The sequence below is a fragment of the Lutjanus erythropterus genome, chromosome 12 (genome assembly GCF_056507025.1).
Source record: "Lutjanus erythropterus isolate fLutEry1 chromosome 12, fLutEry1.hap2, whole genome shotgun sequence".
Classification (NCBI taxonomy): Eukaryota; Metazoa; Chordata; class Actinopteri; order Lutjaniformes; family Lutjanidae; genus Lutjanus; species Lutjanus erythropterus.
Window position 1 is genome coordinate 8,940,815 of NC_139328.1, and position 11,834 is coordinate 8,952,648.

Sequence of the window (11,834 nt, forward strand, 5' to 3'; positions counted from 1 at the left end):
ATATTAAATGTTTAATGTTAATTTTGCTAATCTTTTGTTGAGTCAGACGTGTTTTTATGTGTTTTATTGCGAGTAAAAATATCTTGAATACCTTGAGCATCGCTAGCTTAAAGTAACGTATGCCGTCTTTCCAGAGAGAGAGTGCGCCGTTGTCCACAAGCAATGATGATTATGCTCTATCATCCTTTGTCTTAACTGCAGGTACGTGTGTCCCAAGTTGTTTTGTATTGTTATTATATATTTCAGGAATTGTAGTAACATTTTTCAAGAAAATGTGGAATTTATTTTGTGCTTAAAAGAAAAGAAAGTAACAGTCCAGTAATGAGATCTATTGTAAATTGCATGTATATTTTTATACACATGAAAAATTTCTAAATGTAAATAAGCAGTAATCCTGAAAGTAACGGATGATTTGCACTGAGAGAGAGAGAGCATGCGCCGTTGTCCACAAGCAATGATGATTATGCTCTATCATCCTGTCTTAACTGCAGATACATGGAATAAATCTGTTACTAACCCAAAGAAACAGCTCCAAGAGAGAAGACATCACACACAGAGGTCACACCAACACAAAAGCAAATAAAGGTACTTTTACCTGACTCTGGAAATCCTGAAGAGAGCCCACATATCTTCACTCACTGTGCTGATACTCTTCCTTTACTCAAGTCACGACATATTCATATTGATAGAGTTTTTTAATAAGACGGTGATGATGACTGAAATAATTAAGGTTAACTATGATATAAATCTAAGCACGCTGTTTCTATAGTAAACATATTAACCACTGTACCGTACTGTACTGTATGGTAACCATCTGTAATTTGATTCTAATTGTTCTAATTTTGATTGTATGTACTGGTATGTGTCTGTAGTTCTGGCTGTGCGGCTGTTACACCCCAGTTTCACCTGAGGGATTAACAAAGGTAGTGTGTAAATGTATAAGTGTTTATATAATGGCATAATGTAACATTTTCTTTGCATTTTTTCGGCACAAAAATTCCTCCACACCACATACAGCATTAAACAAGAAGTAGAAATGTGCATTAGACATAATTTTTTTAGTGCTGATGCAACGAGTTAAAAAATGACATTGACAGTAATTATTGTCTTTAACTTTTGACAATAATTGATTAAGCATTTAAGTCTTATATCTAACAATAATGTGAGGATTTGTTGCTTTTCTCTGCTTTTTATATACATCTTTTGGTTTTCCACCTGGATGAATCAGTTTAAAGACCCTACACTGAGCACTTTCACATTTTTTTGTTTGACGTTTTACAGTGCAAGTAATCAAAAATGATACCTAAATAGTCAATTTTATCACATATACTTATATATTTAAATATCAGCCAAAACGTCACAGATTTTCACATTTAAGGAGACTTTTTAAAGAAAATATAACCATAAGAAAAAATGAAAACAGCAACACACAAAATTATGAATTGTTGTACAGTTGTATTTTCAGCAACTTCTACAAGCAGGTCTACAGTAAGAAATGCTTATTTTATTTAAGTTCAAGTTATAGGCTTGCAATTTATGGGAATTCAACAGACAGAGTGTAGGGTATATTAATTGGACAACATATGAACAAATATTGTAAGTAATACGTCAATACGCTTTTTTGTTTTCACACACATCAAACTCAAACTACATGACAATCTACAGGCGGACCTGCATAATGAGATGTCGAGTTTTATAGCAGAGGGAAAGAAATAACATATTACTTTGTGGAATCTGAAAAAAAAGACAATCATTGTCAACCTACTACTTTGTCAACTGTGTCACAAAATGATGCAGCACTTTAAGCACCCTCACAGTTGTGGGTCAGCCAGCAGTCAGCATAGCATCTGTCATTTGAGCAGTTTGAGAAGCATTTTACTGGTGAATATCCCGGCTGCGAGGATGAGCACCATGAACAGCACAGTCAGGCCCCGACGCACCACCAGCTGTCTGACCGTCAGAGGCTGAGGCGCTGCGGCTTCAACCGTCTCATCACAGGCCGGACCGAGCACCTGCAGGTCCGAGTCCCTCTCGTAGATTAGGACGTTAGATGAAATGATGTTGACCTGGGACTCACGCCAAGCTGTGAGGGCGTGTTCTAATCAGAGAGGGAGAGGGGTCAGTGTTACTCGACTGTGCACAGGTGTGCACCTGGAGGACATGCAGTGAAACCAGAAAGTGAAGTGAGTGTTTTACCCTTCCTTTCCATTGCCATCTCTTCTTTCTTTTCTGTGACCTGGACTCCTGCTCTCACCATCGCCTGCTCATACACAGTTTTGACAGAATATGAATCAAACACATACTGTCCATCTACAGTCACACACATACACATACTGAACATACTGAAATTAGTGCAGTCTTCTTTTTGTGTAGCAATTACGAGATCATGTGATTTATTTTTAGGGGCAAATTCACCTCTTTTCATGTGTATGTCAATCAATGTTGATGGTAAATGTAGTTGGGCCCAACTGAGACTGGATTTTGGGGCCAATACAGATATAAGGAAGTTTAAAAAAAATCTGCTATTGATATAACAGCTGATATTCTTTATCTATATATAAAAAAAATCCAAAATGACATCAGGGCACTGAAACATTAAACTTTACTGGTCTTTTTTAAAATAATTATAAATAACTATGAATAAAAAAAAATGAAAATACAACAAATTGAATTAAGAAAAGGTGTAAAAAAAAAAAAAAAAAAAGAAAAATTCTGTCTATAAAAGTTGAAACAAAAACAAAAAACATAATGTTCTAAAATATAGTGAAGTGAAGTAACAAATTCCTCGGTGACAGCAGTGATACTGACCAAGAAAGCTTAGTTCTCCTTCTTGTATAGCTGTGCCAGCAGCGTCTACATGTACCAGGATGCATTGCATTGCATAGACATCCATGTGAAAAGTGGTGAATTTTCCCTTTAGTGTCATTCAGTGTAATTTCTTACTTGTGACTGTAGAGGGCAGAAAATACCAGGGAGTGTGTGCAAAAGGTTACTGACACTGGTGTGTCACTCTGTAGATTTTAGCCTCATTACTACAAATTATTCTTGCTGCACATAACTGACTGCAAACTACCATCAAAGCAAAACTCAGCCAACTGCTTGCATTTTTTTTAAAATATTTTTTTTAGTAAATATTTTTCAATCTCCACACCTTCATTTTGTAGAGCAGGTTCTGTATTAAATATGTCACCAAACCCAAGCTGAGGTAATCACAAATGTTATTTTCTCAGACTTTAAAGGAATTTTTCTGCAGAGCCTCGGGAGAAATTAATTTTCACAGGGCGAAAAATCAAGAATACATATATTTCCTCTGCTATTTATCAATCTAGGTCGTTTTGGTGTGAGTTGCCAAATTTGGGAGATATCAGCTGTAGAGATGTCTGCCTAATATAATGTGACTAAATGGCACTCGGCTTGTGGTGCTTAAAGCACCAAAAAAGTAACATTTGAAAGCATTCAAAAGCAGTGTCTCTTTCCAGAAATTTCATGAAAGCACTACTCTTGCTATCGTAGAAAGAAAGTAGTTCCTCATCAAACCGCTCACAACAGTGACTGTGGATTATCTTAAATAAGTAGGTCATGATTTCTGGAGAAAGATTTTGTTCTTGAGATGTTCAAATGTATTTTTTTTTTTTGTCTCTTTGAGCATTGTGAGCCTAATGCCATTTAGTTTTATTATACTGGAGAGAAGGCAGATATATCTAAGGCTGATACGATCAAAACTTGCCAACTCATACCAACAAAGATGGATAAGTAGCACTACAAGCCAGAGTAAAAATATGTATTTTTGATTTTGGGGTGTTCCACTTTGATAAATTTGGTTTAGTGTGACTTAAAACTTTGTTGGTTTATTAAATTTTAGTCTGAGATAAAGAAAAGCAAAATATTACTTTTTTTTTTCAAATTTCTACCAATCCTGCTTCAAATTTTTCTGTATGTTGCACGTTAAAACACTTATATTACTTCTCACTCACCTCATCAGCTACCTTTCTCCAATTTAGTTTCCACAAGACAATGATAAAGAATGTGCCCTGTAGAGTGATGCAAACAACAATCCCCAACCACAGTCCTGCAACAGAGAAGACAAATCAATCAAACTCACTTCAAACAAGAATCCACAGTTACACGGCGGCGTCGATAGCTCTGCTGGCCTCACCTACGATGCCCATTTTGGCAACAAACATCAGGGCCAGTCCAACGGGAATGCCGATGCAGTAATATCCCACCAAGTTACAGACGGCTCCGATTCTCTGCTTCCCTATTCCTCGTAAAATGCCCCCCGTCACACCCTGCACACATCAAACACAGTCATCAGGTTCTGTGCTTAGCTTTGATATGATAATAATTTCTCCAAACCACTCACTTACCGCTACGGTATCTGCAGGATGGAAGAACGCATATATGATTATAGTATCAGCAACCCGCCAAACAATTTCTCTAAAAGATGGAAACAAAGATTAACATTCAGAACAGACATCCATAATTTGCACTGTGAGATTTAGTGGTAGTTCCATTTTTGCTACTCACAAAAAACTGTGTTAGAGACTTGGAAAATAATTTTATGAATAGTTGACAAGAATGCACTCAGTAGTCCATACTCACTTCTCTGTTGTAAAGATGTAACCAATCACATCCTTGGATGATCCATAAATAATTCCAACAATGCAGGAGACTGCAACTGGGTTGAACACATGAAGAACACAGATACAGCTGTAAACAAATCTGGGCAATTTATTTATTAAAAAATTATTTGCATTTAAATGTATATAAGTGAAGTAAATTTTGAAAGGGAAGAAAGAGTTCTTTGTGCATACGTATATGTTTAATATTTAAAGGGACACTCCAGAAATTTAGTATTTACATTTAGTATTTACATATTTACAAAGTTATGGTATTCACACGAGACAGAATGTCAAAAGGATCAGAGGCTGAAATATCCACACATTGACTCTGGATCCTACACTTCCCATTACGCAACTCCTTCAACCATCTTTTTCAGACTCTCTACAAAGCCACAGACGACGTGATACAATTATTTTCATAGCTCAAGAGTACTTGTCATGAGAAGTAAACTGACCTTTGTGTCCCTTTAATACAAATACATATAATATTTGTTTTATAGCTCAGCTCAGAGACTAACTAACTAACTAACTATTGCATGATAAACTGATAAATATCACCTCCAAATTTTCAGTTTTTTTTTTTTAAGTGTAAAGAGGTATTTCAAGTGCAAGCAATTGAGACAAAGTCTTAGAGTTTCCAGGTTCAGTTAGTTCCACTGCCATTACATTATACATTACATTATACATTACATTATACAGATCACAGTGGATCTTCAAAGGCACAACATGTTTAGTCTCATGTATTTGGGAACAAGAAGTAGAGTATTTTACTTTTTTATGATTCAAATGCGACACATCAGGATAAGCGGTTACAGACAATGGATGGATGATTCAAACAGCTTTTCACCAGATGCAGATTCTTTAGTGCTGAAGCTGCTGGTTAACAATATTTTGCACATTGTTCAATATCTTTGAAGACTGTAGTCTGGTCTGGGTGGGAAAGCCTCCTGAAACGTCGTAGCCTTCATCTGTCATCATCAATAACCCAAAATCAATAATAGCTGTGCATTTTATTGAAAAATTGTAATTAACAACTTCTCTGCAATTTTAACAATTTGCAAAGCCATCCAGTGGGCCGGACTGGTTCTGGCCCACGGGCCGTAAGTTTGACACATCTGTGTTAGGGTTTAGAATTTGCCTCTGTGTTGGGAAATGAGTGTTTATACCAGTAAGTACCCATTAAGTACCAATAAATATAAATAAGTAGAAAATATATAAAAATATAAAGAAGAAGAAGAAGTTGCCTGCATGGACGTATTTGTTCTTACATGCAGAGATGACGGAGACCTTGCCAGATGCCGTGGCCTGTTCAACATTCCCAGCGCCAAGAGCATTCCCAACCCGCACACTGGCAGCTACCCCAAAGGCCATGGGGAACTGTGGGATGAAGACAGGGATGCAGAATATTTAAAAGGAACCATTTCAAACTGTAATTACAGTAATACTTGGATCAGATGCTTCCTACATACATCTGGATCATCTGCAAAAGTTGTGACAGTAAATTGTCTTAAAAAGTTTATGAAGGGATGGGAAAACTCAAACTTTTACAGTATATACAACTGAGGTATTGTCAAATGATCCAATTGTCAGAGCAATTTTTAGCATTACCAGTTACAGCTGCCCTTTCTGCCGGCAGAAGTATATTACATTTGTGCAGCATCTTCGAACAAGGTTTAGAAATTAAAGGGAAAAAAGGATTGGAGGAATAAACACACACCAGTGGTACAAAAACAATCTGCAGTCTGAGTTACATCAGTTGAATTACCATGTATGCAATAGTGACCATTTGATGAACAATTGACTGAGCTCCCAGCTCCACTTCACTGATCATACCAGCAAACACTCCTCCGATTTCAAAAGTCCACCACTCCAGACAGAGCATAAACATGCTGGGAATGGCCACCTGAGTGAACTGGCCCCATTCATGCAGACAGTCCAGTGACCAGCCTGTAGGGGGCAGAGTTTCACAAGTTAAGAATATGTAGATCCACATTTTGTATCGGAACAAATTCTTAACTTTATAGTCAGGAGCTCCTATTTTCCAAAGATCGTATCCTGCATTTTTTTTTAAATCATCCTAACAGTGGTCATAATCTTTACTCACCAGACCATGTTTCCTTGTGTAACCCCTTCCAAAGAATGAAAAGGTACAAGATGAGAGCCAAAGATGCCTGTGAGATGGCATTTGCTGCTGCAGATCCACTGTAATTCAGAAGAGTTAAAAAGAACAGGCCATCATAAATCCTAATATGTGAAACTTGACTGTGAATGAAAGGCTGAGATACACGTAAAAGAAAATGTTTGCGGTCTGCTGCACAGTAACTCGTTACAAAGTACAAGCAGTATAAAAAACACTATCAGTGCTTAAGTATACACACAATGATAATGACTACCTCTATTTCTGATATATAGTTTATTTTGGCGGTGGGCACACTTACACTACACCCAGATCCAGCGCGTAGAGGAAGAGGCAGTTGATAAGCGCATTAATAACATTCCCAATGACTCCAGTTATCACCTGAGGCCAGATTATACCCTGCCAATTCAAGCACAACTTGGATTCAGTGTTGACCTTAATAGCAGTTCTTCAGCTCTCATTGTGTTACTGCTGATGTGGACTGTACCTGGTTCTGCAGATATCTCCCCTGCAGCTGGTACATGAAAGCAGCCTGCAGACAGGATGATGAATTGGCGTAAATCAAGCTTAAAAATACGAAGAAATGGGGAAAGGACGGTAATATTGTGTCTTAGTGTAGACTGAACTCACTGGCAGAGCGGGCATGAAGATGTTCACGTACAGCTGGGAGAGTCTGTGTGCAGCAAACGAACAGAAGTATTAAATGTGAAACTAAAATCATGATTCTGAAAATATGCACATGCAAATGTTCACTCGTAAAAAGGCTTCTTGGAAAGTCCTAAGCAATTAAACACCTTTTCGTGTACAGATTAAAATCTAATATTAAAAGGACAGTTCAAATTATTTGAAAAGGGGGGGTTGTACACAGGATATATTGTTAGTGTATCACCCACAGTGGGTGCCTGTCGACACACCTCCTGTTTGGAGAAGTAGAGAGGGGCACCAGCATGGAAGCAAAGGAATAACACACAGTCAGCAACAAAACTTATTTTAGCCACTTAAAGTAGGCCCACTTAAAAAAATAAATATCGATTTTAGTGTTTGCTATATTTTGAATAGGTTCACTGCCTTACTTTTCTGTCACTCCACCTTATCTGATGAGAAACCGTTTTTAAATAAACCAAATATCAATTTCTCAAACGCAACCAGACTCCATGGATGAAATCAGCAATTTTACCTTGTAGAACACAGGAGTTGCTGGTCTACCATTGCCTCAACCTGTTAGTTCGTTTGTGTTTATTTTTTAGTTTGGTGCTTTAAAAGCATAGTTTGCACAGGGCGTGTGTAACATCAGAAATTGATAATAAAAAGCGATTATGAGTCCTTGACTATAAGTTGATCAGCTGTTAATAACTTTCATTTGTCTGTCAGTATAAAGTTAAGCCCGTTATCCTGAAAACTAAATCCCACTGCTCTAAAAATACACACTCACACTGGAGTTGGAGTTCAGTGGCTGCCTGTCTCACTCCCTACCAGACTCCATTAACATATTGCTTAATTTAACCATTATGAACATCTACTCCTTCTACAAGATTATTGATGATTTCTTACCACTAAGAAACAGACTCTTTACTCATTTGACAAACATTCGGAATTAATTTTAAGTTTAATAATGTGAAACAGGGAAACAAAAACTTATTCTGGCTCACGTGGACACGTGGCTGGAGCGTTGTTATCATGTTTCCTTAATCTTTGATGACATATCATGATCATTTTCTGATTTATTACAGTACAGATGTCTCCTTTAAGTGGCTAAATATATTTTTCTGCTGACTGCATCCACAGCAGTACATTGCTTAGCTTCATAAAGTTATATAGTACCACTTCAAATAATCTTCACTATCACTTTAAGGCCTTTACTTTTTCTATTTGTATTGTGCTTGTACATATTCCTAAGTAATATTTTGTGCTGGTAATTACTTGCTAATACAGCTTACACAAACAGTGGTAGGAATGTGGGCATTATACATCTTATTTTTACACCTGAGCTCCCTAGGAGGTTAATCTGGCCCTGTCACCTCATTACACACCGTTGTTGGACAGGCAGTGAATGTGTATTTTAATGGTAAACGGACACTGACCGTGCAACCTCTGGGTTTTGTTTGACAGCCAGCAGGATGGGCTCTGTGTTAATGAGGATAGCCCAGCAGGGGAAGCAGGCCAGGAGCAGAATCAAAACGCCTCTTTGGAGAATGACTCCCACACGCTTTAGGTTTCCACCCCCATAAGTCTACACAAAACAGAAGACAAATTGGACATGTGCGCATGAATACTGTAAGAAAGGAGCTACCAAACTGGAACACGATCCCTCAAGAAGACACAGTAATGGGCTGGGCTTTGAATGGAAAAATGAACACTGACCAAAAAGTTGTACCTGGGATATAAGTGTGTCACAGGCCGATGCCAACCCAGTGCCAACTGCAAAACCAGTCACATTAATAACCTGCATCCAAAACACACACAAAGACACAGACAAACTTCACCATTAATCTCATTCATGTTGTAATGGCAGTGGTGGAAAGTAACTAAGTACATTTACTCAAGTACTGTACTTACTACAATACGTCATACTGTTATTCCATTATATTTCAAAGGGAGTAACAGCACTTTTAACTCTTCTCTATGCGGAGAAATACTAGTAGGGGTTTTTGACGTCAGAGGGCCTGTGATCATGATTATGTTATTTGATGCCAGTTATCAGACTTATTCAATTGGAGGCCCATAGGTAAAAATCAGCCCTTTAACAACTTCAGTGTTGCCAGTTGATCATTTATAAATGTGAAAAAAAAAATCTATTAATTTCTTCAAATGACAGAGAGGATAATTAGCCCAAATTAGGAGTCAAAATTAATAAAAAAAATCTGTTATATGCAACTATTTTGTTTATTTAAAACAAGTCCCTTATAATCTAGGAGCACAGAGGTAATTTTTCCTGTATATTTGTACATAATTTTTTTTTTCCAATTGTGAAGACTAATGAAATGGAGAAAAACGCGTTTAAATGTGTAACATCAGACACAGAAAATGTAAATGTCTTCCCCTTAGGCAACCATGAAAATACCTACAACCCTACAACAGTATAAAAAAGTGTAAATTGTAAAAATTAGATTTATTGCAACCAGCTACAATCATGAAACACAGCTTACATGTTAGTGCATCAGTAATAATTATAATAGTCTAACAATGACAGACCACATTTAACTGAACAAGTAAGTATGTTTTAATGTACTTAGTTACATTTTTGAATGAAAAAAGTAAAGGTTTTGAGTGATACTTCTTCTAGGGTATTTTTAAATTGTGGTCTTCTTTTACATAAGGAAGTTCGTAGTTTTCAAGTGGAACACAAACAGATACTGTAGGAGAATGAGTTCTGTGTTTAAACAAAGAGCAACTTAAAAAAGGTAACAGTAAGCTGCCGCTGCAAACAGCTGTAAATTTGTGTTTTCTCACCGCTGTTGCCAATGAGACACTTGCGAGCTCAGTTTCCCCCAGGTGACCACAGAAGACTGTGCTGATGAAATTGATGAGAAAGATCATCAATTGTGAAATGAACTGAAATACAAGAAAGATAAAAAACTTTCAGTCACAAGTACAGAAGCTATTTGCTTAATTGAGAATAAACCACCACAGCATGATTGTTGATGCAACCTCTGTCTTATTTTACTTTACTTTCTAAGCACCACAGGATGAGCCTGTTGATCAAATGTTAGACAAAAACAAAAATATTTCTTTCACTCTGACAATTTAAACTTGTACACCCATTTTGGGAAAAAGTACAACAACATATGGAGAACTTATTGGGTCCGATGGCACCTCCATTCAGATCAAGGACAAAGAGTTTGTCTCAGTTTTGTTGACATATAATATAGTGTGAGGAAATGTGGAATTAAATGTTCAACAAATATTTTGCCAGTGTGGAAGTTAAACTAAACAAACACAAAAAGTAGGGAAAAAAAACTAAATTTCTACTTTATTTTAGAGGACTGGGATCACAACTCTTGGACAAAACACAAGAAATAAAGCATACGTTTTTGTAACGAGGTGTCTGAAAACCCACACTTACCACAGGCCCTGCTAGTTTAAGAAGTTGGATTGTCTCATTTTTGTAGTCCAGTGGGAGCCAGTTCTTGGTGCATTTCAGACACTTTGTACAGTAAGTACATAACGTAACTCTGTGAATAGCTGTAGGAACATGGTCGTCCTCACACCGACTGATCATTCCACGTCCGTTGACAAATTTTAGTCCTAAATCTTCCATATCTAGATTGAACACTGGGCAGACGAAATCTCTTTTGCCACTCGGCTCTGCTTTAACATCTCCCTCAGCTGAGTCTTCTGGTGATCTCGAGAGCTGAACTGACCTCTCAGGTGAAATGGGCGGCAACGCTCTCCTCCCACTTCTCCAGCAAGAGGAATTCAGATGATTCAGTCCCCTAGGTCTAATTTCATTCTTGATGTTCTATTTATGCTCTCACTATTGAGTTCTAAGGTTACTGATTTCGATTTGATAACATTTAGGGCCTGTAAGAAAATTAATGGGGTTATGTAATCTTTTTCCATTGGACAACCCTTCCCAGCATTATCTGTTTTTATTTAATATTTAATATTTGGACCCTTCCCTTGAAAAACCCCCACAATTTTTCATTTTAAAAATACAGTATCAGGTTGGTACAAATCATTTAAATTATTAATGACCAAAAAAGGCAAAGAAGAGAGATTTTAAGATGGTCTAATCTAATTTAAACCTTAATATATTTACGGAACAATAATTTTCACAATATCCTCCAATGTGAAGATTCAAAGTGAAATTAGCTATTTCCAAATTTTAGCAAATACAACAAAAGACTGAACTGATGTAGGTCAACTTTATATAACACATTTAACTTTGTTAAGCTGCAGAGGATAGTGAAGGAGAACATGCAGAGATAACGTTTAGTGTAATAGGGAAAATAAATCCCTGAAACAGTGACAGGATTGTTGCTTTCTGCTAATGGCTGCTAATGGCATCATGTGTGACTATCTGATTTCCTTTTTAAAATTAATCCTGCAATGGACTACTGAGATTACATATAGAT

General features: G+C 37.0%; 1 protein-coding gene across 1 annotated transcript; it reads right to left on the reverse strand.

Moving 5' to 3' along the window:
- Positions 1 to 1,484: 1,484 nt before the first annotated feature.
- LOC146317579 (multidrug and toxin extrusion protein 1-like) lies at positions 1,485 to 11,177 on the reverse strand. The gene is made up of 16 exons (XM_084731905.1): positions 10,823 to 11,177; positions 10,210 to 10,311; positions 9,134 to 9,202; positions 8,841 to 8,989; positions 7,390 to 7,432; positions 7,247 to 7,291; positions 7,061 to 7,158; positions 6,727 to 6,824; positions 6,388 to 6,569; positions 5,891 to 5,999; positions 4,603 to 4,678; positions 4,368 to 4,437; positions 4,157 to 4,289; positions 3,975 to 4,069; positions 2,197 to 2,260; positions 1,485 to 2,098 (listed from the first exon to the last, which is right to left on the reverse strand). The coding sequence occupies exons 1-16, from the start codon at positions 11,015 to 11,017 to the stop codon at positions 1,851 to 1,853; spliced, it is 1,776 nt and encodes a 591-aa protein (XP_084588031.1). The 5' UTR covers positions 11,018 to 11,177; the 3' UTR covers positions 1,485 to 1,850.
- Between the last annotated feature and the right edge of the window lie 657 nt (positions 11,178 to 11,834).

Excerpts from the sequence above, each read along its gene's own strand:
- LOC146317579 (XM_084731905.1), bottom strand. The coding sequence starts at position 11,017 with ATGGAAGATTTAGGACTAAAATTTGTCAACGGACGTGGAATGATCAGT. Across the intron at positions 9,203-10,209 it reads GTGTCTCATTGGCAACAGCG|GTTATTAATGTGACTGGTTT; the intron begins GTGAGAAAACAC and ends TTTTGGATGCAG. Across the intron at positions 6,000-6,387 it reads TGGTCACTATTGCATACATG|TTCCCCATGGCCTTTGGGGT; the intron begins GTAATTCAACTG and ends TTCATCCCACAG.